The sequence below is a fragment of the Notechis scutatus genome, chromosome 2 (genome assembly GCF_049901735.1).
Source record: "Notechis scutatus isolate UNSWTSFEM ecotype Mainland chromosome 2, rNotScu1.2, whole genome shotgun sequence".
In the NCBI taxonomy this organism is placed as follows: Eukaryota; Metazoa; Chordata; class Lepidosauria; order Squamata; family Elapidae; genus Notechis; species Notechis scutatus.
Window position 1 is genome coordinate 149949718 of NC_142010.1, and position 24439 is coordinate 149974156.

Consider the following 24439-nt stretch of genomic DNA (forward strand, 5'->3'; position numbering starts at 1 on the left):
AGAGAGTGTTTTGTTATTAAAACCAGGAGTTAAAATGCAGAAAAACAAGTACCATTCTCTAGCACAAGTAGCACACCCTCCAGAAATTGGAGGAAGCAAGATGAGCTTTGAGAGAAAATTCTCTGGGGAGAAATAAAGAAAGTGTCTGGAGGCCAAAGAAAGACACAACAATGCAGAGATTTCCATGAAAGTTGGCAAGTTTACTAAAACTAAACTCAAAAGAAATTAAACACCCTTTTCAGTTCTGTCAGGCTCTTTTAACTAAGATACCTCAGAACTCGGGAGTTAGTGCCAAAACTTAAGTTCATCCAGAAGATTAATATGTTTCTAGGGCAGATGCATATGGTGCCTTAGCAGAGAAGACCAGATAGAGAAACATTTTTGGAAACTATTTTAAGATGTATTATGTAAGAATGGATCTAATTCTCTTAATGACAGGTTGGCATTTTGAAGAATATGAGGCTCAGAACTTTGAGAATGAGATGGAGGGAATCCTTAAATTAGATAGATGATAGATAGATGATAGAGAGATAGATAGATGATTGATAGATAGATAGATAGATAGATAGATAGATAGATAGATAGATAGATAGATAGATAGATAGATAGATAGATAGATAGATAGATGATAGATAGATAGATGATAGATGATAGATAGATGATAGATAGATAGATAGATAGATAGATAGATAGATGATAGATGATAGATGATATAGATAGATAGATAGATAGATAGATAGATAGATAGATAGATAGATAGATAGATAGATAGATAGATAGATAGATAGATAGATAGATAGATAGATAGATAGATAGATAGATAGATAGATAGATAGATAGATAGATAGATAGATAGATAGATAGATAGATAGATAGATAGATAGATAGATAGATAGATAGATAGATAGATAGATAGATAGATAGATAGGGCACATAAACATTTGCATCCTAATATGTCTGTTACAGTTTAAGGGGATATGGTTCTTGAAATATTTTTCTTGGGAGAATGTAAAAAAATCATTGAAATATTGTGATTAGGATTTGACAGAATAAGAACAATCCAGCAATTTAGCAAGTATTCTTGATTTTGGGTATTGCGAATGAAGAGTTTAAAAGAACTTAATATATTTTTAAGTTGGAAAGTGTTTACATTGACTGGAACGTGCTCTCAATTTCTGCATTTTTCTTTTTTTATACTGTATATTTTTTTCATTTTGCAAAATCTAGGTCAAAAAACCCAGAACTCTCAGGATGCCAAGGACTGCACATTATTTTGCCCATGTGGGGCAAAACTTCCAAAGTTGCTTCTGCCAACTAAAACCATCATGTATAAGTGGATATGGCCAAAGTGATTGAAGTGATTAAAATGAAATAGGTATAAACACATTGACACAAACAGAGGGACACATGTGCACAAGTGCACAAATTTAATCAAGGATACTTTTTATTGAATATTTAAACTATGCCAGGTATTAAATTCAAGACCATTTCTATGTGAAATATTTTATTCATTAATTTGTTCATTTATTTAAATTAGTTATATAGCTGCCCACTTTAACAGATTTGGCTTACAAAAAACAAAGACAATAAAAACAGTTAAAAACATACAACAGCACAGACAGCCTGGCTGATACCACCATAGCAATAACAGGCCAGGGGCTCACAAACACATTAACCCCAAGACAGAGGGTTACCTCTACCCCCTGGGAACTGCAGGAGAGAGGATGGTGCTCATAGGTCAGTGGGATGCAAAGTTACAAAGGCAAGGCCTGTGACAGAAAAGGCACACTTACTTGTTTTTTTTAAAAAGAGGACAATGTTTAATAGAAGAAACCTTGAATGTACCCATTCTGCTGGAATGTATCAGGTGACCAGAAAAAGTTGGAGATAAGTACTCTCTCAAATATCCAAGCTTTATGCCATATATGGCTTTATGGATAATTACCCTCACCTTTAATTGTCCCCCAAAACTGACTGGCAACCAATGCAATTCATGTAACGGTAATGACACATGGCCATACAGGTAGTTCTCAATTAGTGAGGACAATTGGGATCAGAATTTACTTGAAGTGACATGGTCATAAACTGTGATGTCAGGTGATAGCAGTTCTGGCACTTCTAGTTGCCATTGTTACAAACCCCATACCATTGTTAAACACGCCATGTTGAGATTTAAAGCTAGGTATCATCAGAATACTGACAAATACCAAAACCTGTACTGACAACCTCACTGAGAAGTTTCCTGTAGATGTTAAACAGGGCTGTCAATCCCTAAGGCACCTTACAAGTGAAAGGGCGTGGAGATGATCTTTCCCTCCCATCAACACTGACTGAAATCGACCTCTGAGGAAAGAGGCAAATTACAGTGCCTCCCACTCCCAACTCCTGCAGTTGGGCCAGAAGAATACCATGGTTGACAGTACTGAAAGCTACTGAGATCAAGGAGCACCAACTTAGGTGCACCACCCCCATCCAGACTCTGCCAAGGGTCAAGCAGGCTCCATACTACATACTATACAAAATGAATATTTCAGGTGGGCAGACATTTATGTATAAAGCCTAGGATATGTTACCCTATTAATCCCTCTGCTCATTAAAAGGGCCCAGTATTAAGCCCACAGTTTATGATTACTCAACTGCACTATGGTTGCCAAGAGAAACCCAGTATTAAATCCAAGATCATTTGTATGCAAAGAATATGTTCCATCAACATGGGCAGCCCTTCCTCTACTCTCACTTCAAGCCAGCTAGAAGGCAGCTCTATGGTAGAGCCAAGTCCTCAATCAGTTTTGAGAAAATAGGGATCTTCTCAAGAGATTTCTCAGACCATCTTTCACTTCTTTATTCCTGAGACTGTAGATATAGGGGTTGGACATTGGGGTGATGACTGTGTATACCAGAGCAAAAACTGACCCTCTCTGAGAGGAATAGCTTGAGGTGGGTAAGAAATACACAGCAATAATGGCTCCATAAAAGAGGCCCACTATAGTCAGGTGAGAGCCACAGGTAGAGAAAGCTTTCCATCTCCCTGAAGAAGTGAACTTCATTATAGCTACTACGATACGGATGTAGGTGAGGATGATGAAGACAAAAGGTCCAAGGATGATGATGACACCTTCAAAGAAGATGACCGCCTCATTGACACTGGTATCTGAGCAGGACAGCTGCAGCAAGGGCTGATGATCACAAAAGTAATGGGCCAGGTGATTTTCCCCTCGATAACTGAGACGCAGGAGCAGGCCGGCATGCAGCATGGAGTGTAAAGTAGAAACGATACAACACCCAGCCACTAAATGCCCACAAACCCTTTGGTTCATGACTGAGACATAGTGGAGAGGGTTACAAATGGCTACATAGCGATCCAGGGCCATGACACTCACGAGAAGGAGATCAGTGACGCCAAAAACATAGAAGAAGAAGAACTGGGCCATGCAGGAATAGAAGGGGATGGCCCTGGAAGCAGATACAATGTGAACTAGCATTTGGGGCACAGTGACTGTGAGGAAACCAAGATCAACGACTGAGAGGCTACGTAGTAAGAAATACATGGGGGTTTGGAGTCGCACATCCAAGGTGATGAGGAGGATCATCATGGTATTGCCCAGAAGTCCAGCACTGTACATCAGGAGAAAGAGGAGGAAGAAGAGATATTTGTGTTCAGGTTTGTAGGACAAGCCCAAAAGAACAAACTCTTTAATGTCTGTCCCGTTCTCACAGTCCATGAGACCTGAAGAAAAATAACTTCATAAAATTAGAAATTAACATAATTACTAGGAACAGCTTTGCAAACAAATCTCACAAAATGATTTAAGGGTTAATTGTCAGCTAAATGACAATTAAATGTCCAAACTGAATTTGAAAATTTCAGTATTTGTCCAAATGTTTTTCTAGTTGTTAGACAGTGAGGTTTTTTTTAAAAAATATTTCAGATAGGTTTATGTGTATTTGAAATGAGCACACAATTAGCAATGAGCACAAGTGTGTCTGGGAGAAAAATTCCAAGGATTCTTGTAAAACTGATTTCATTCAATTTACGTTTAATTCAATATAATCCAATTCCTCTCCAGTTAGGTGCAGTTCATCCTGATCATATTCAGTTGTTACCTAGGATGCATTTAATCCAAAGTTATTCTCCCTATTCCTACTGCTAAGCCAAAAGAAAGAATAACTGAATAATATTTAAGCCTTTATATACCTTGTTGATTTCTTGAACATAAATGGTTTATGATTTGTGCTGAATAGAAAGTTATTAATCTTTGGCTCAAACCTGGCTCATCATAAAAGGACAATCTTTTTCCACTTTCCAGTTTATCCTACCACAGTGATATTCTCTAACATCCATGTATTGACTAGACCAAACTCAGTTTAGTTCCCAAGCCCAGACAAGCTCAGCCAACATAATCAGAATAAAGTCAACCCCCTTAAGGGTTCACAATTTCAACAGATCTGTTTTTCTTTAGGCAGGAAATAGGGCAATCTAAACATTACAAAACCCCAAATTTATTTCATATAACCTGAGCATCAGAATCTAAAGCTGGCCAAATTAGGGCCATTACTGTTTAAGGAAGCCACAAGATTGAATGTATGAATTTATGTTGTTGTTGTTGTTGTTGTTGTTGTTGTTGTTGTTGTTGTTGAAAATAGGAGGAGGAAGGAGTATTATGTATTGTACACATCTTGAATTATTTATAAAAATAATAAAGGTGAGGTAAAAACAAACAAACTTGTATGCTGTCTTTCTAGTCAAATTTCTTGATGTGCTTCTTAATAGATCAGGAACATCTAAGTTCGTTCATCGGCTCCATGACTGGTATCAGAATCTCTTATAAGATTTGAACAGCTCCCTTTCTTGAACATTTTAGCCAAGGAAGATATTCCTTAGATTCCAGAAGTTACTCAAGAAAAAAGAAGAATGAAATAGAATAGAATAGAATAGAATAGAATAGAATAGAATAGAATAGAATAGAATAGAATAGAATAGAATAGAATAGAATAGAATAGAATAGAATAGAATAGAATAGAATAGAATTCTTTATTGGCCAAGTGTGATTGGACACACAAGGAATTTGTCTTGGTGCAAATGCTCTCAGGGTACATTAAAGAAAAGGTACATTCATCAAGAGTCAAGAATCATCAGATACAACACTTAATAATAGTCATAGGGTACAATAATATCAGTTATTTCAACTGAAGTTGTAACCAACAGAGAACCTCAGCACTAGAAGCAAATCCATACTTCCAAGGGTATGTCAATGGTATAAAGTTCAACTTATGCCTTTCTTGCATTTTGTTATCAATGAAAAAAGGAACTGATCCACTTCATGAAAGTGAGTTCTAAATTCTGGCCAAGAATAGCCATTGGCCTCCAATATTCCTTGTGACGGTGGAAGACCCTCACCATTGCAACTCTTTCCAAATGCCAAGTTGGGTTTCAAAGTTGGCAGAAAAAGTTGCTTCACAGTGGATCTTTGCATGCAGAAAATCCCAGGTTTAATTCATAGACTCTCCAGATAAGGCTCTTGTTTGATTCCTGTAATTAACCTAAACAGAGAGCAGTGAGCTAGATGGACACAAGCCTGGTTGGGCCTGGTTCCTATTTTAAATCTTCTTCTTCTTCTTTTTTGGTAACAATTGTGGAATTTGTAAACTTGCGGAAATTGTAAATGTTATGAAAATGCTGGCATTGTCTCCAAATATCAAATAAGAAGCATCTAAGACAAATGGTAAGGTTTGCTTTTCCTGTGGGATGCTGTGTACTTGCATTTCATTACAATCGCTCCAGAAATTCCTGCAGGTGACTCCTTTCCTTTCCCATTTTTCCCAGCCTTGTTCTACTTCCCCCATGGTTCCCATCTGGATCCATAAAGACAAATAATGCGGCATTTTAGAAACAGTAGGTTGTTTTCATTTCTTAGGCTTGCAAGTCAGACAGTCAACTGAGGTAAAAGACAGCCGGTGGAGGGAGGGCAATCTCATGTGGGATTTTTAAACAGGTTACGTGTGTTTTTCTTGCCTGGGTTGGGATGAGCAGAAGAGAAAGTCTTCTTGCACCCCATTTAATTCTTAAAGAACTAAGGATTTGTAAACCTGAATATAGTCCGATGCTTTTACCTGCTGCAATCACATCCTCTGGTGGGGGACCAGTCACAGATCTAAGCTCAAATCTATCTTTCCCATCACCTACATCCATGCTTGCTACAAGATTTCAGTGTATGGTTATTTGCTTCAGGGATGAAATAGCCATCCAATGTGCCACACATAATCTTTCAATGCAATCTCAAACCACTATGGATTTGTCCTAGGTTTACATTGCATTTCTAGCGTTATGCCTCTTTGCCTTCTATAACATGCTGAATCATAAAAGTCTGACAATCATCTGCTTTCCTGTCTCCTATTATTAGTGGCTCTAACAAGTGATTCTCAAATGGTCTACAGCAGGGTCTGGGGAAGAAACCAAGGAAACTGCATTTTATATTGCTCTCGCTCTCTCTTTGGTGTGTGTGTGTGTGTGTGCTTTTTAGCCATTCTTGATCCTGCAATCCCATGGACAAGTCCATGCCTTTTTCTTGGCAACATTTTTTGAAAATGTTTTGCTATTGTCTTCTTCCTAGAGAGAGAGACTAACTGGCAAAAGTCACCAAGCTGACTTTGGTAGTTAAATAGGACCAGAACTCATAGTCTCTTGATTTCTAGCATGGCTCCTTTAACTACCCTTCATGTGGAACACAGATTCCAGGCATAGCCCATAAAAATTATCATAGCAAGATCAACAATCTCTACCTTGTAATTGGCTAACCATCTTACAGAACAAAGTTGTCTGTCTTTAGACAAGTTACTGCTAGCTTGGAGTCCCCAGACGTGAGAGAGAGAGAGAGAGAGAGAGAGGAGGGAGGGAGGGAGGGAGGGAGGGAGGGAGGGAGAGGGAGGGAGGGAGAGAGAGAGAGAGAGAGAGAGAGAGAGAGAGAGAGAGAGGGAGGGAGGGAGGGAGAGAGAGAGAGAGTGTTAGTTGAAGGACTCAATGAACTTGAATAGTAAAAAAAATATAAGTTTATCTTCACTAACCTCTAACTGAAATTTAATTTTTCACTCATTGATTATTGTAAGCATGAATGTATAGTCAAACTTCAACCATGTTCATTAACTTAGTACAGTATGATATTAAATGGTTATTAATTTAATGCATTAATTAATAATAAAACTATTATATTGATATCTTTTAATGTTTTGATAACTATTTGAGAGTAATTGGCTTCCTTTGTAATGCAATTGATATTGCAACACACACACACACACACACACACACACACACACACACACATTTAGGTTCTTTTTCTGAGAAAGGATACATAGGATTCACCATTCTCTCAAAAAAGTCCATGTTACAAAAAGATTAAAAACTCCTGCTCTAAATATGAAAAAAGTCATCTACTGTTCTCCATATGTATGCAGATCAAAGATATTTTTTAATCCTTATACAGATCCAGTTAAATACCAGTCATGTTTTGGATTAACTGGTGACCCCAAAGCAGATCACACTTATTTGTGGAAAAAGTTGAAACATTATTCCTTCACATCTTTCATGCTCGATTATCCTTGTGTTAGAATGATGGCTACTTTGTTTTGCTCATCTTTAGTCTAAAGGGCTCAAACAAATGCAACTTCTCTGTCTACTTCCATCAAGCTGGATATGGCTTTAGAGGTAAGACGGTGTTGATAGCATTATGTACAAGTCAAAACATCAGAGATTGCAGCAAACCTTAAAGATAGCAATTCTACTCCTGCCTACCTCTGTCCAGATGCTCTTAGTTTTTCCCTTAGGTGTGATCGTCAATAGTGGATCAAAACACTGGATAAAATAGAACAACGCCAGATGGATCTGACTTGGTTGAGTGTCTCAAGATTCCAGCAACAAGCAGAAAGAATTGCATTAGAGATTTCATACTGAAAGCCCTAGAGATATTTGACAAGTAGTCTGAATAGCTCCTGGGAGGCTGGTCTCTAATGCCAAAACTTTGGAGTCAGGTCCTATAAAACAAGTATAGAGTTGGCATCCCAAATCACAAATGAGTTTGTTTATTTTGGAGATGTCCTCATATATTTTTAGATGATTTTTCTGCAAGAAAAATTAATAAGGCTACCACTCTGGGAAGTTTATACCTTCCATCTTTGAATGATGTCATATATTGAAATCTACTAATAAGATAGAAGCCCCTCACATGCTGTGATAAAATACAAATTACAACTGTATTAGAAAGCAAAGACTTAAATGTAGGTAAAGGAAATGACTTGGCTGCAGATGATAGAACAATACGTGAGACTGCCACAGCAAAGATCACAGTTTAATTACCAACTTGCAAGATAACAAAAGAGCTTTTAAAAAAATACACTAGTTTTCTTTTATTGTTGTTCTTTTCCTCAGTTGTCTACCTTACTACTGAGCTTTTCCTGGTTTTCAAAAATCAGATCATTGAAGAACTGGAGAAATTTTGGAGCTTACTTTATATTATTTTTACTTTGAACCTGATCAATGCAATAACAAGTATTTTTGCAGTACTGGTTCATCTGAATTATTTGGAAGTGAGGTGAAATCTCCCTATCTGAAGTGACAACAAAAATGATGAAACAGTACACCAGTGAGCCATTGTTTAAAGGCAATGTGAAGTGAGTAGTTCAGGAAAAACTATAATATTAATTTAAGAAATATGATATTGTGATAGAAAGATACAAAACTGACAAGAACAATGCATGGAAATGCCTCCTAATTTTATTTTTTTAAAAAACAAATCCCTATTGTATTTTAACTGCAGTTCTTTCTGTGTCCTGGTTCCTTGGGATATGGATGAATGGATTCAACACAGATGTCACAGTCCAGACAAAGGTTGTTTTTTTGGGTTGAGAAAACAGAGGCAAGCTAGAAACTAATACTATCAGAGAACAAGATTATCTCAACAAGTTAGAACTGCCAAGGGGAAAAGGCCCTGTGCCCCCTAGGTTTTAAAAGAATGTTGATAACAGTAGAGAATATGTCTTCATGGGAGATAATGATGATGGCTAAAGGCCCTCGTACCCTCTACCTCCTCCTCCCCCCACCTAAAAAAAACCAGCCAGCAACTATGGAAATGTCATTCTGCTTGTTCTTATTTTCTTAAGAAAGCTCTTGTCCTTCCAAGAAGTCTCACTATTGCTGACTTTACCTCCTGGTTCCTTAGTGTATAGATGAAGGGATTCAGCATTGGTATCACCATTGCATACAAGAGAGAGATAAAAGTGCCTTTTTGGGCTGAGTACGATGAAGGAGGCTGGAAATAAAGGCAGCTGATAGTGCTGTAAAACAAGATGACCACAGCCAGATGTGAGCCACAGGTAGAAACCGCTTTGCATTTCCCAGCTGTTGAGGGGATTTTCATGATTGTGGAGAATATTAGTGCATAGGAGATAATGATAACAGCTAAAGGCCCCAGCAAATCCATCACCCCTTCCGTCTGTGCCAATAACTTTATGTGCCTTGTATTAGAACAGGAGAATTCCAGGAGAGGGTAGACATCACAGAAAAGATAAGGGATTTCCATAGAGGTGCAGAAAGAAAGGCGTGATATCAGAAGGGTATAGAGTAGAGAGTGGAGCCCGGAAACGATCCAGGATCCAGAAACCAAAAATAGGCAGCATTTGTGGCTCATCACAGTGACATAATGCAGTGGGTGACAGACAGCCACGTAGCGGTCATAAGCCATGCAGGCAAGGAGGAAGTTATCTGTGTTACCAGAGGTGAGAAAGAAATACATCTGGGTCAAGCACTCATCGAAGGCGATGGTCTGAGTCCGAGACATCAGATTTATCAGGATTTTGGGAATGGTAGTGGAAACAAAAATGATGTCAGCCAGGGAGAGATGGCTCAGGAAGAAGTACATAGGGGCCTGAAGGAGATGATTGTCTAAGTGGATAAGCAAGACAATGAGAAAATTCCCTAGGAGGGTCAGCAAATAAATGGACAGAAAAAGCAGGAAGAAAAGGTTCTGATATTCAGGTCTACTGGTGATCATCAAAAGGGTTATTTCTGAGTTGTCTGTTTGGTTCTGGTTTGCCATTTCACAGCTGAAAATGAATGAGAAAGAGATTAATATCTGATTTAACTATACATTTCCCTTTTATCTCTGGCGGGGGGCTATAGATGTACATGATAATTTTATTTCTAATGTGGGTCACAGCTTGGCTCTTTTTGTTTCTTTCCTTTGGTCTTATTTACTTTTGGGGTGATATGGCAGTATGCATACAGACACACCCATTTATAGAAACCTACAGCTACAGATTTTAAGCTAGTATATTCTTCCTTTTACACAATATGTCTCAACTGTCCACAAGTTTCCAAGCACGCCTATGAATATCACTACCTAATAACAGTGATTCACTGCATTATTAATTGACAATTTCAGCAAATAAATTAAGCACTCTCTGGGTTTTAGATGTCAGCAATAGCTTGACTTTTTTTTTAAGTTTTTTGGGAAAATGTTGATGATGCACCAGACTTTCTGCAAGACAACCAAGCAAAATTGTTGAAAAGCTTGATCTAAAATCAACACAACTGTTCTTTTGACAAATGTCATACACTGGGGTTAACAAATACTCCTTGGTTAACATTGATGGGACTCTGCATTGATCAGACCCACATCCTTGGACCAACATCAAATTCCTTCATTTGTATTGATCTATATGTCCCAAATGAATCTCTTTGGGCAACGGTTTCAGGTAGATTTATGCCAAATCCTTTCTAATATTCAATATATTTAATTTGAGAATGGTGTTTATGTTAGGATAAGAAATAACAAGGATCTCATTTGCATTGCAGATTGTGGAATGTGATCTGTAATTATTACCATACCAGTATCTGTCAAAGATGATTTATGCTGTAAAAGAGATGAAACAAATCTGCCTACACATTTTATGAACTTGTGAATCATATGTGCAACCATAATCACAACCAATTTTTCATCCCATCATTTCATTAAGTTGAACTTAAAGAACAATTTCTTAAGTTTACCATGTAGCTTCTTGGGTACTTTTCACTGGTCTAGAATTCTAATTTGGACCACGCTTCTCCCCAATAATTTCACATTCTGCAAGGTTTACGAGCTTTACAAAAATGATTGTAAACCTGAAATGTATATGATGTTTAGACCCATGGAAAAAAATCCTTTAATAAAGATAAATCTGCTTTTTTATTTCCCAGATCTCCTCACTTTTAGAGGCTGTACAGCTATAAAAGATAACCAGATAACCTGTGATACATTGGGACCCCATTTTAGAGATATTTCCTTACCAAGTTGAATGCCATCAACAATGGTAGAGTTTCCAATATATGTGAAAAAAATCTTTAACATTCACAGAGATATTCAGAAATGTTTCTGCCTTGAAAGCAGCCTATGTTGAACTGTATTGTATAGTCAATCATTAGCAATTGACCACAGGAAATGTTTTTTATGATATTTTGTATTAAGTGATAAAATACTTTATGATACATTTTATCATAAATATTTTATAAAATTTGCCAAAGTTTAATTCCATGGGAATCATGGGTCCTGGATTTTGGACATATTCATAGCCCATTTGAAGTTCTTGATTGGAAAAAAAATTGCCCTATGTTACTATCATAGCTTCTTTATGTTAAGCATTTCTTTCCATCATACAGAAAGCCACAACTACATTATAGTCAATCAAAGCTGCCTAATTTCAGTGATCACATAAATTATAACATGGGGCAGGGGGAATCTTTTTTTTTAAATCTCTTTCTTCACAGACTTACAACATTGGGGGTTCAATTTAAGGGCTGTAAAAATAAAGGAGTGATACTGGAGCCACAAATTTTTCTCCCCCTGGAGTCATCTTTATTGGAGCAAGTAAGTACTATTTGCATCTTATTTGGATCTCTTGGTTTTGGCCGTAAATTTTGTCTCTTCTGAACAATTTCTTGAGGGGTATTTTGAGAAATCATTCCTTCCTTATTTTTTGGTTTCAGAACAGAAGCTTCCTAACAGCCACTGTTTTTTTTTTTTTTTTACTTTCCACTGATCCATGGAAAATGAACAATGGTTTTGTTTTATTTGCATTTCCTGTGTGGCAGTGAATATTTTAAGGCCTGGAGATCATGTGGGTCTCTTACTTGAGTAAGGGGTTGGACTAGAAGACCTCCAAGGTGCCTTCTAACTCTATTATTCTTTTATTCAAGTTCTGTTTTAAGGGCTGATGGAATATCTGTAATCCAAATCATAAACTACTCCTTCAAATTTTCCCCTGGAGATTCATGGGAAATACTAATACTCTAGGTCTACCAACAATCTTATTCTTTTCGTATTAAAATTCATAAAATGAATTTCTTGTAGCTGATTAATCTGAGTCACATTTGACAGTATTCCAAATCCTTGAAACCGTCCAAATGGTTCCCTTTAAATCAGACCAGTTTTGTTTGATTCTGTATCTTTAGAACACTGGATAAAGTATCCTTAGGCTGAGACCAGACTGACTCTTTAATGAATTAAAAAAATATTCTTTACTGAAATTTATTTTATTAGAGCTGCTTTTTATTTATCATTGCCATCTCTCCTTCCAGCTGTAGGTTCTGTGACCATATTTTCCCCATTGTTGAAAAACTCAGTTAACAACCTTTCTGACCTTCTTGCAAGCATCCCATTCATAATATTAAATTTGAAGGTTAATATTGTGAGATAAAGATAACAAAAGTCAAATAATTTAAAGACTGTCTCAACAAAGTTCAACTCTCTTATTCTTTCCCTTTATTGTTGTGTTGTTGTTGTTGTCCTAACCTTGAATCATTCCTTGACTCCTGGTGACTGCCTGGATAATTCCACACAGTTTTAAAAGATTTTCAGAAGTGATTTGCTCTTGCCTGTTTTCTAGTGTTGAGAGATAGTAGCCCAAGATCACAAGGCTGGGTTCATGTCCAAGACAGACTCATCGGCTCACAATTTCTGGCCTGATGCCTTTTAACCATCACATCAAACTGTCTCTTTTAAGTATTCTCATGATTTCCAATCTACACTCACACTAATGCAAACAGCAGTGGGATGTAAAGGAAGGTAACAGCTATGTTAGTTGTATCACATAACTGATTTCAGAATGCTCCTTGTCTCCCACCTGAGTGACAAAACACAGCTTCCAAAATAGTTTTAGTTTTATATGTGGAACTTTGCTGCCCTCTTTTGTACCTGATCATCCTAAACAGAAAAGGTGAAAGATGGAAACCAAGCATTGTGTTATTTAAACAGCATCCTATGTTGCAGGGTCTGGGACTAAAGCTATCTGTTCATTACGTTACTTCCCCTCTCTTAGTTGAAGCAACAATTTGGAATCTAAAATCTTCTTGGCTTGCAAAGGAATTGATGGGTGGCTTCACCTTCTGGAGGCTTTCAAGAAGAGATTGGACTGTCATCTGTCAGAAATGGTGTAAGGTCTCCCGCTTGGGCAGGGGTTTGGACTAGATGACTTACAAGGTCCCTTCCAGCTCTGTTAATCTGTTAATCTAATCTGTTAATCCATCTAATTTTTAAAGTAAAAGAGCTCAGACTCACCTCATCAGAAGCTGCAAGTTCCACTTCTGAATCTATGGGTGAATGATCTGTTTTAATCTAGACTGAAAATGAACTGAGAAGATCTTGGTTTCTTTTTTTCTTTACATTCCATAGGAACCTATTATGGAGCTTTATGAAAAAGGAAAGGAACCCAAAGCAGATGGAATTGTAGTTTTAAAACCAATCAGATATTTTTTTTATGGTTCTTATCCTTTGTGGTCTGGCTGGAGATTACATTTAAATTCAATTGTTAGTTAATTTGTCTTCAAAAATCAACCATTCCGCAGTAGGGCTTGTGCATTACTGTGATTCCTTCTAGATTATAAATAACTTGATAATAAAACTGCAAAACATTTAATTGGTCCAGGGAATTGTCCACAGGAGTTTAGTCAATGGTGCATACAATCCTAAGGAGAGCTTATTAACTAAACAATTGTTGATTTGCCATAGGTTCAGCACTACCTATCTTCCACCCTTATCAATCATGCTCTGAACAGGTAATGCTAGCTACAGCCCTATCTTCTAAATATACTAAGAATTACAAAGGAAATCCCAAAGTAGAGGTGCATTTCAAGAGTTCTTTCAGTATTTCTGAAAAAAAATGTGTAGAATAAGGACTGACAATAGTGACCAATTTTCCAGATTTCTAATTGCAAATTACAGTACAGATTTCTATAAAAATTGTATCCTATTGGGTATTTTTTCAAGAGTATTCTCATCAATGACTATAATTTATGATTACATTTCAGGCAAAAAAAGAGGAAGCAAACATGCCTACTCTCTTTTGAAGCTTAGGGACTGAAGAATGAATCATAGAGATTTAAAGAAACCCAACATTCCTCTTCCTAGTTCGGTGGCCATCATACATTTTTTACTGTAGTGTTTGGAGCTTACGGCAGTTATAACCCAAACTATTCTTCTCCTGCTCTGGGCATCTTCTTAGACTGTTACATAGTAGAACTGGCCCTCACGAAGGCTGTGAGCATTCTGCTTATAAGGCTGTTGTTATTGTTTTGGACCATAAGATTACAACAAAAAGTTCTCTCTTCGGTATACATATAGACAACAGTAATATATTCCATGCAGAAGTACTGATTGTTTCAAATGGGCCAATAAATGCACTTATATTCTTGTTAAAACCAGATCTGATATGGGGCAAAGAAAAAAGAAAAATATGACCATCCCTTGCTTGAAATGGCAAATCCTTTTGGGCCTAATAGAAAAGAATTGGCACTTTGTACAATATATGTTGACAGCAGCAAGACTATTGTATGCACAAAAATGGAAGGACACTTTGAGTCCTATCACAGACGAATGGTTGCAGAAGCTGATGGAGTTGGCTGAAATGGCAAATTTGACTATTTTGATTAAAGAAAAGAATGTAAGTTTTTTTTGTTTCCAGATGGAGACCACTTCTGAACTTTGCACTTGAAGCGGAAAAGAATGAAACTTTGATTTTAGGTTCTACCAATTAGATAGATAGATTTTTATAGAAATGGCTAGTTTATATTATTATGAAAAAAACAAAAAGTTGTGATTTGATATTAATGCCTTATTCTACTGCAACAGAGAGAGTTGGAAGTCGATGTTTCTTTTTTTCCTACCTTTCCTCACTTCTCTTCCTCCTCTTCCTTCCCATTGTTCGCCTATTTACGTTTGTATTTTGTATCTTATTTTATCTTATAACCCAATAACAATGTTAAACGACAAAAAAGAAGTGGCAAATTTGTAGATGTAATTGTAGCAATCCCTCCAACACTACCCAGAGAATCGCTTCCTCTGATACCCGTTCTATTTCCTCCACTTTCCTCCACCGGAAGTTCTGGGGATGAGCAGAAGTGAACGTCCAGATAAGTAAGACATTCTATAGCTCATCAGCATCCCTGTATTTTCTATTTTAAAAATGGTCATTGTTCCATATTAGCAGGCTTGAAACCCTGCACTCCTATTGGTCCAGGCAAGCCAGATCGTGATTGGATGGCTTGAACGTTTCTGATTGGCTCATACAGGGTTTGCCGCGATTGGCAAAGGGCGGCAAACTCAAAGAGTTGTCATTGGCTGCCTAGCCGCGGCCAGCTCTATAAGAAGAGCTGCCGCGCGCTAGGGTTTTGTCTCAGAATCTAGCTGCTTAATAAAGAGCTGTTGTTCACTACTCAAGCCTCGTCTATTCATGGGACCCACCGACTGTACTTAACAGTCATGTCTTGTTTTAGAAAATCCATTGCTTTCTAATGCTTGAGATCCTGGTTCTTTCTTTATGGCCGTGTTGGGGAGCTCTGTTTGTCTTTAAGTACAGCTAGTCCCTGACTTACAGCCCTTTCATTTAATGGCTGTTCAAAGATACTTGTAAAAAGTGACTTTAAAACCTGCATATGGACTTATGACTGTCGCACCACATTCTCAAGTCACGTGAACACAATTTTGGTGCTTGGTTTTTATGACCAGTTGCAGTGTCCTGCAGTCATGTGATTGCAATTTGTGAGCCTTTTTTTTGATGATTTCCAGTAAAACTATGTTCATTGGGGAAGCCGGATTCACTTAATGTCCATGTGATCCTCTTGATGTCCAGGTTAACTTTCCTATAAATTGTCACCAAATTGGGTCTGCCTCTAATTATGAGTGGAAATTCTGGTCCCAATTGTGACTGGACCTGTAAGCAGAAAATAAGACTGCCATGAAACCGGTTGTTCCTGCTACCAATCACCCTATTGTGATTGTGCTTTTCCCAGTTACTGTGTTGTATTGATTTGTATTTAGCTATTTAAATGTATTAGCTGCTCAATTTTAAAGAAAGTCTGACTTCCTCCAAGGTAATGGGTGACAAAGCCTGAGAAAAGTTATACTCTTTGAAGTTGTCGTTAGATAGTGTTTGAGCAAGAGTGAAACAGCTAAATATTGAAACAGCTAAATATGAGTTAAATCTATACCAGGGCCAGGAATGTAAATGAAGGTAATGTAATTAGCACCAAAAAAATGTTGCCATCTTTGTGCCACAATTAAGACCAAGTGAGAAAGGGCAGGAGACTACGATGGCTAATTTCAAATGGAAACACTGACAATTTCCCATCTTCTTAGTTCTTACTTCTTCAACAGCTTTTTCTTGGCCTCTTCCAAGGATTTGATATAGTTCTGTCTTTCATCAGCAATGATGGTGCCCTTGCTTGCCCTGAAAGTCCTCTTGGCAACCTTTTCTCCCACTGTCTAGGTTAGCTTCTTCTACCTTTAAGTTCTGTGGTTTTGGCTTAAATGGTTCTCCAAATGGATAAGCAAGACGATGAGAACATTCCGCAGTTGGATCCACAGGTAGATAGACAGAAAAACCAGGAAGAGAAGAATCTGATGTTCAGATCTCCTGGAAATCATTAAAAGGCTTATTTCTGAGTTGTCTGATTGGTTCTGGTTGGCCATTTCACAGCTACAAAAAGGAAGAAAGCAGAAATGAAGATGGGATTGAGCTGGTGCTACATACATTTTGTCACTCGCAAGAACAGAGGAGAAGAGTGATACCTGAACAAGGTTCATTATTCTCAGCTAGATTTTTTTCAGTTTGGTCGTGTCAAGATGAAATTCAGTAAACAAGACATTTTTAAAATATGTTTTAATAAGTAATAAGTAAATATAGGGAGTCCTCAACTTATGATCACAATTGAGCCCCAAATCTCAGTTGCTAAGCAAGACATTTGTTAAGTGAGTTTTGCCCCATTTTACCACCTTTTTTTGCTATAGTTGTTAAGTGAATCACTGTAGTTGTTAAGTTACTATCAGTTGTTAAGTGAATCTGGCTTCCCCATTGACTTCGCTTGTCAGAAGGTCGTAAAAGGTGGTTACATGAGCCCAGGACACTGCAACTGTCACAAATATGAGTCAGTTGCCAAGCTTCCAAATATTGATCATGTGACTGTGGGATCCTACAGCGGTCTTAAGTGTGAAAAATGGTCATAAGTCACTTTTTTCAGTGGTGGTGTAACTTTGAACAGTCACTAAACAAACTATTGTAAATTGAGGACTACCAGTACAATAGTTAGTAAACATGATTAGCTTCTAATCAAGAGATACTGGATTCATCATATATATATATCTCCATCCAAATCCAAATCTGATGATAAAGACTTTTCATCATTTGGAGTACACAAATTATATCCATTACCCCCAATATGATCTTTGCAGCAAGATCTATATCTGCCAGTTATCCCTCATCCACTGAGATCTGGCTAAATTCAAGGCTAAATTCTTAGTTTTCTTAGTTATAGCAATAGCACTTAGACACTTCTATGCCGCTTTATAGTGCTTTACAGCCCTCTCTAAGCGGTTTACAGAGTCAGCCCATTGCCACCAACAATCTGGGTCCTCATTTTACCCACCTCGGAAGGATGGAAGGCTGAGTCAACCTTGAGCCTGGTGGGATTTGAACTGCCAAATTGCAGGCAGCCGATAGTCAGCAGAAATGGCCTGCAGTACAGCACTCTAACCATCAAGGCTCTTATGCAGGAATTTCCTTTCAATTCTTTCCAGTCTAATAACTACCTATAATATTATAGACTCTTAATTAGTTCACTGGCTCATCTCAGTCTGGTATCACAACCATTTGAGATGATGGGAAGTTACAAAAACCAATTGCTTCTGTGAATTAAGCAGCAAATTTGATTTTAGGAGGTACTTCTCTCAGTCTTGAGAGTTTTACCCTCTAATGAAATTGCATTTTCAGTAGAAATAAAAACTTAACCTTTTGTTTCTGTTAATTTTTGAAAGAAAAAAAAACACTAAATAATTTGGATCATAATTGAGAATTGTTCTCATATTGCTGGTTAGAGTTAACACTTAATCTGCAATCCTAATTGTTGGTGAAGGCACTTATTCTCTCCCTCAGGGCAATGTAGCACAAAGTAACTAGGGCTCACGGCTAAATGAATGGGAGGAACAGATGTGATAAGTCTATATGTTTGATCCTAAACTAGTTCAAGAATGACTCATCCTTCCATCCTTCCGAGGTCAGCAAAATGGCGGCTCAGATTGTTGGGGGCAATATGCTGACTCTGTAAACCACTTAGAGAGGGCTGTAAAGCACCATGCAGTGTTATATAAGACTACAGGCTATTATTATATCCTGAACTCTTAAACAAAATGATAAAGACTCGCCTTCATTCCACAAAACCTTCTTTTTAACTTTGAAATGTGTTTTGTGATTGTGTTTTGTGTTTTGTTATTCCATCTTGAAAACTGGCCCAAGGATGCTGGTTTCTTTTCTTTAGTACTAAAGATCCATATTGTTGCATTATTATCATACATAACGATAATAATTAATTTATTAAATCTCCCACTGAGCATAAAATGCCTCTTGCTTTTGAAACAAACTGGAAGCTTCCCCCATAATTGGAAACCCAATGCCGAGTCTAACTTAGAAGGATAATTGGTCATTGAGATTGAGCAGGTCTTTTGTTTCAGATAACTGGAGTAGCTCTTCATTCTGCCAGGGCTAAGAAAGGTTTCTCCAATTTTGCACCATTAGAACTTGTACAATCCAAATGTCTAAGATCAACCCCAAATTGTGGCTCTAATGACACCCTGCACCTATTGACAGGCTTTATGAGGGTAGAGTAGCGGGTAGAGTGGGATGGCCATACTCACCTATTGGCTCAGACTATCCTTTTTTTTCCTCTTAGCTTTGCCCCATTAACTATGAGTGATGGATTTTTTCAATCCACATGGAAACAGGCTTTGGCAACTAATATCTCAACCCTGAGCTTCTATCCAGATCTTCTATTCAGCACAGAATATGGCCAAAGCACTCATTAAACAGCATGTAGCAGACACCGAGGGACAATTGGATCTAGTCACAACCCCAAATTTATTGGCAGTGAACAGGTATTCTAGCTCTCCTGTGGCACATCCAAACACTTAAGGGGTTTTACTCATGCACACTGTCAGGCCTTCCCTCAACTGTCCTTGATGAGCAATACAGGGAAATTATTGACCCAGAGAAACAATGCCTCTGTGACTCTGGACACCTAGAAACAATACAACATGTCCCTCTCCAGTGCCTGTACTACATCCATATAAGTCTCATCTCACTTTTTGTTCTTTTTTACAACCCTGTAGCTTCTTAATTCAAGATAGGATCAGGGCAACTGGGTGGAGCTGAGCATTTACTAGCCAGATACCCTTCCTGATGCCTACTTGGAGCTTGCAGCATATGGTCATAGGCCATTTTGAATGGTACACAAATGTGATTATATCCCTATCTGTCTATCAATAACAGATTGGTCTGAATGCCAAGCTTCTGGAAATTCCCTAGCATTTTTGGATTTTGCTTGATGTTCACAGTTTCCCAGTTGAAACTTTGGTTCAATCAAACCATGTGTTATGAGATTAAGATCTTTTCATTGTGTCTTCTAGCTGCTGGTTGGTGTTCATGTTCATACATTCTGCTAATTTTCTGTCTGTCTATCCTATGTAGTGGCTGTTATACTTCCTACACTGAATACTGTAGATGGTCTTCTGTTTTTCCTTCTTGGGCTATTGGGACTTTCAGTTGTATGTGTGGAAATGCTGTACTTTCTAGATGCTACATTACAGTCTCTGCTGTGAGTCCTGAGAGTGGTAATCCCATAGTTGTTCTTCTGATTTCTTGGTATATTTGTCCATTAAACTAAAAGTATTTAGTGAGGGAGAGGCTGGTGAGGTCCATTATTCTGGTATTTTAATCTTAGTATATTTGGCTAGGTTGGGTATGTTTTGTAGTACTACTGCCATGGATTCTTCAGCTCGTTCCAGGTCTATGGACACGAAAAACACTGCATGAAACCATAATTTCATTTTCTTCTATTTTTAGGCCTTTGATTTTCTGGAGGCACTGAGCAGGAGAATTGATAGAATATTCATTTCTCTCTTTAAAATGTTCAAACTTTTTGTTAAGTGCAGACTTTTTGGAAGAAGATTAACCAATCATTCTAGAATTTGTCAATTTCTTTTCCACCAGACTGCAAGGTCTTTACAGCCTCACTACATACAACCCAGCAGAAAGAGTTTTGTCTACATATTTTGATGCATTATTGATTACTCCTTGAATGTACACTTTTTGCGTATTTTAAAATATTATAGATTTTAGAACAATTTTATTGGAAGTACATTTTCTGTGTATATGCTTTTATAAGAAAATAGTCCCATGCTTATTTTTCTTCACACGTATGTATTTGTGTTTGTTTGTGTGTGTGTGTGTGTGTGTGTGTGTGTGTGTGTGTTAGGAAGTGCACTCAATATTCTGAAGTCGGGGTCTATGATACATATGTATTCCAAGTCCTCCTATGCCTTCAGCATGTCCATCCCAAAACAGCATATTAAAATGCCATTCATCTCTATTTGAAAATTTGTCAAGACTTGTTGCTATTAACATACCAGGTAATGTTAAAACTCATAAATGAATTATCCTCTGAGTGGATTAATTTCATCTTTCATCTATCCTAAATAGATTTCATCTCAATTATATTTAGACCAGTTGCAGTCTTTCAGAACAGTTTCCTTGTGACTGTGATATTTCCAAAAATTATCAGAATGCTTCCTAAATTATTCTATAATTAAATATATTTTAAAAACTAATCACTACATTTTTTAAAAATAACACTGTAAATGTTTGTGACTCTGCTTATTTCAGATCTTGGAATTCAAGTAATCATCTCCATCAAATCTGTTTGTATGATTCATTTTATTGCATTATTTGCATTTTTTTTAGTTTTTCAAAAAGCCATCATTTGCGATGTTATTCTACTACTTGTAAATATGGTGAGTTCTACAATGTTCAGTTAGCTCAGTAGACATGTTTTACAGATGATTTTACTTTGCAAATAAAAGAACAGGAATGTTGTTATCATTTTTTTTTTTGTAAAGAGAAAGGTAACATTCTTAGAAAATTAATACCGATACCAGTTTTTACTAGTTTTGTAGAGTAACTCTGAGGAAATAGTTTTATGGGGTGATCTTTCAAGTTTCACACCACAGAAAAGTTACTGGAAATTTTACTTGTTAATAGCAAATTCATTTTTGATTGCTAAAACTTTAAATTGCAAGCATCACCACACCCTCAACACAATAGGGAAGCATCAGCAGCCCAAGTTTGGAGAAACATAAAAAGGATCTGTATCAGGGTGGGATTCTACCAGTTCGCACTTATTCACTAGAACTGGTTGTTAACATTCTAAGCAGTTCAGAGAACCGGTTGTTAAAAGAAATTACTGGCCTAATCCTGTAACAAAGGCAGGAAGGAAACATTCTGGTGTTGCTTCCAGAAACTGCCTCTCCGTTAACCCTTATTACATTCTTGGCAGGAGTAGACTTTCTGTCTCAGGAACCTCTCTGGAGATTTCCCCTCCTTTGCTGGTACTTTGCTTGTGTGGAGTGACTATTCAAAGTTACAATGGCACTGAAAAAAGTCACTTATGACCATTTTTCACACAACTGTTGCAGCATCCCCACAGTCATGAGAGGCCAGGCAAGGAGATGCATGCCTCGATGTGAGTGATATTGAGTTGGCCACACCCAGCCAATAACATGACCACCAACCCATGTCCACCCAGTCACATGACCACCAAGCCACGCCCACCAATAAGCCATGCCTACAGAACCGGTTGTTAAAGAATTTGAATCCCACCCCTGAAATGTATGGAATAGATGCATGTTCAACTGTCCACAGGAAGCTTGCTAACTGATGGATTGGGACTGAGGATGGAAAAACAGGAGAATGGAAACTGGCTGGGCAAGCTGGCTGGGATCCTGAACAGGGTAGTTCCTGTTTCCTGAACCAGATAGTTCCCATTTCCATCAATCTAGTAAATATTTGAATACTGAAGTAAGGAAAATCTTTGTTTAGATAGAATTCCCCGCACACACACAATTATGCAACTTGCAAACATGCTTACAGACCCTACCCACACCCACTGCATCTTGAGCCCAGATTATACCAAAGATTGGTGGGGATATGATAACAATTAGATATGCTCCATTATTGCAACCACTTATTTTTTTATCAATGAAGAATGGGAATCCATTTACCAGAGATGACACAGCCTGTCATGTAGCAGTGGTTTCAATTCATGCCTTCAAATTTCAAATTTAGTTCTCCACCTACCAATCCACTTTAACTCTCATAAAGTTCATCATGTACCATTAACTATAATCACCCAACAATCATCCCTTAGATTTTGTTCTCCTTATTGTTTCTATAGATTAAACAACAAATTTAACATTTTATGTGATTCCTGCAACAGGAGATTATCATTCTTAGTATAATAATATCCCAGGTACAAACTCAGATTGGGACATAGCTAGGATTCACTTTGCTGAGGTTTTCTCTCCCTCTCTCACAGAAATGCAGATTTTGAGGAACAGAGAAAGAACTGAAATAAGCCGGCAGTTTTTGTCCTTCCAATAAATCTTTTCAGAGCAGCTTTGATCTCCATGTTTCTAAGAGTGTAAATGAATGGATTGAGCATGGGAGTCACCATTGTGTACATGAGAGAAGAAATCATGTTCTGTTCTGGACTCCTGGAGTTTGGCTGCAGGTAGACCCAGCAGAGGGTGCCATAGAAAAGGGTCACCACACCCAAGTGAGAACCACATGTGGAAAAGCCTTTGTTCCCCGCTTGTGGATGGGACTCTTAAGAATGGTGCAGAAAATGCAGGCATAGGAGATCACGATGAGGATAAATGGGCCCAATACATCCACATAGCTCTCAATTAGAGAAATTGTTTCTATAACGCTTGTGTCTGAGCATGCCAGACGTAATAAAGGGAAGAACTCACAGAAGAACTGGGGATCTTCTTAGAAGAACAGAAAGAGAGGGGGAACATTATCAATGTATACAGCACTGAATTGAGGGATGCCAGAGCCAACAGATCGTCACAAGTAAGAGGGCAGCGCTTTGTGGCTCATCCGTGTGGCATAAAGCAGTGGGTGGCAGATGGCCATATAGCGGTCATAGGCCATCACAGCCAAAAGATAGTTGTCTGTGTTGGCAAAAGTCATGTAGAAATGCATTTGCATCAAACAACCACTATAGGAAATAGTCCTGACCTGGAAGAGAAGGTTTTGCAGCATCTTGGGGACAGTCACAGAGGCAAAGCCCACATCTGCCAAAGAAAGATGCTTGAGGAAGAAATACATGGGGGTCTGCAGAAGGTGAACATCCGAGGAAATCAGCAGAACAATCAGTAAATTTCCCAGGACTGTCAGGAGATACATGGATAGGAAGAGCAAGCCCAGAAGGTGTTGATGCTCTGACTGGAAGGAGAAATCCATAAGAATGAAATCTGATGAATCCGTGTGGTTCTGTTTTTGCCATAACTCAACTATGGAAAAGAATTTAAAAAAAAGATACAGAGATATGCAGCAGTTCACTCAGAAGAATCCCACGTTGAATGTGACCAAAGGTAGAAACAGAGAAAAGAAGCAAGACAAGCCATAATATGTGTGCTGGACTCCTCCTGCCTCATTTCAATAGGTAAGGTAAAGGGTTTTGAGACAAAGAGTGAATCAGGCACACCTGAAGGCACCCACCTTGCCAAAACAAAGCAAATTTGAATTTGATTGGTCCTTAGAAAATTGCTTCAGATTTTTTCTGAAGACTGCAGGAGGCAGGGTTTTTTTTCACTCTAGAATAAACATTAAAAATGTAGATGACATCAAAGCGAGTTTTATATGTTCTGCTTTGAGGTATATGATGAAAGACAGATGGGTCCGAAAAGCCCTAAAGAAAGCAATTGAAAGATGACTTTGTTTCTGTAAACGTTGGAAGCCACATTACAGGAGTATGCTCTAAAAGCATTTGTTCTTGTTGCTGACACCTAGTTAAATTACTGAATAACTTCAT

The 24439-nt window shown here is 37.8% G+C and overlaps 2 protein-coding genes and 1 pseudogene across 2 annotated transcripts; all 3 read right to left on the reverse strand.

Moving 5' to 3' along the window:
- Positions 1 to 2783: 2783 nt before the first annotated feature.
- LOC113417830 (olfactory receptor 1B1-like) lies at positions 2784 to 3722 on the reverse strand. The gene has a single exon (XM_026676415.1). The coding sequence runs from the start codon at positions 3720 to 3722 to the stop codon at positions 2784 to 2786; it is 939 nt and encodes a 312-aa protein (XP_026532200.1).
- Positions 3723 to 9137: 5415 nt separating this feature from the next.
- LOC113429543 (olfactory receptor 1F1-like) lies at positions 9138 to 10085 on the reverse strand. Its single transcript, XM_026692045.1, has one exon. It carries the CDS (start codon positions 10083 to 10085, stop codon positions 9138 to 9140), a length of 948 nt encoding a protein of 315 aa, XP_026547830.1.
- Positions 10086 to 22930: 12845 nt separating this feature from the next.
- LOC148132325 (olfactory receptor 1F1-like) lies at positions 22931 to 24439 on the reverse strand (annotated as a pseudogene).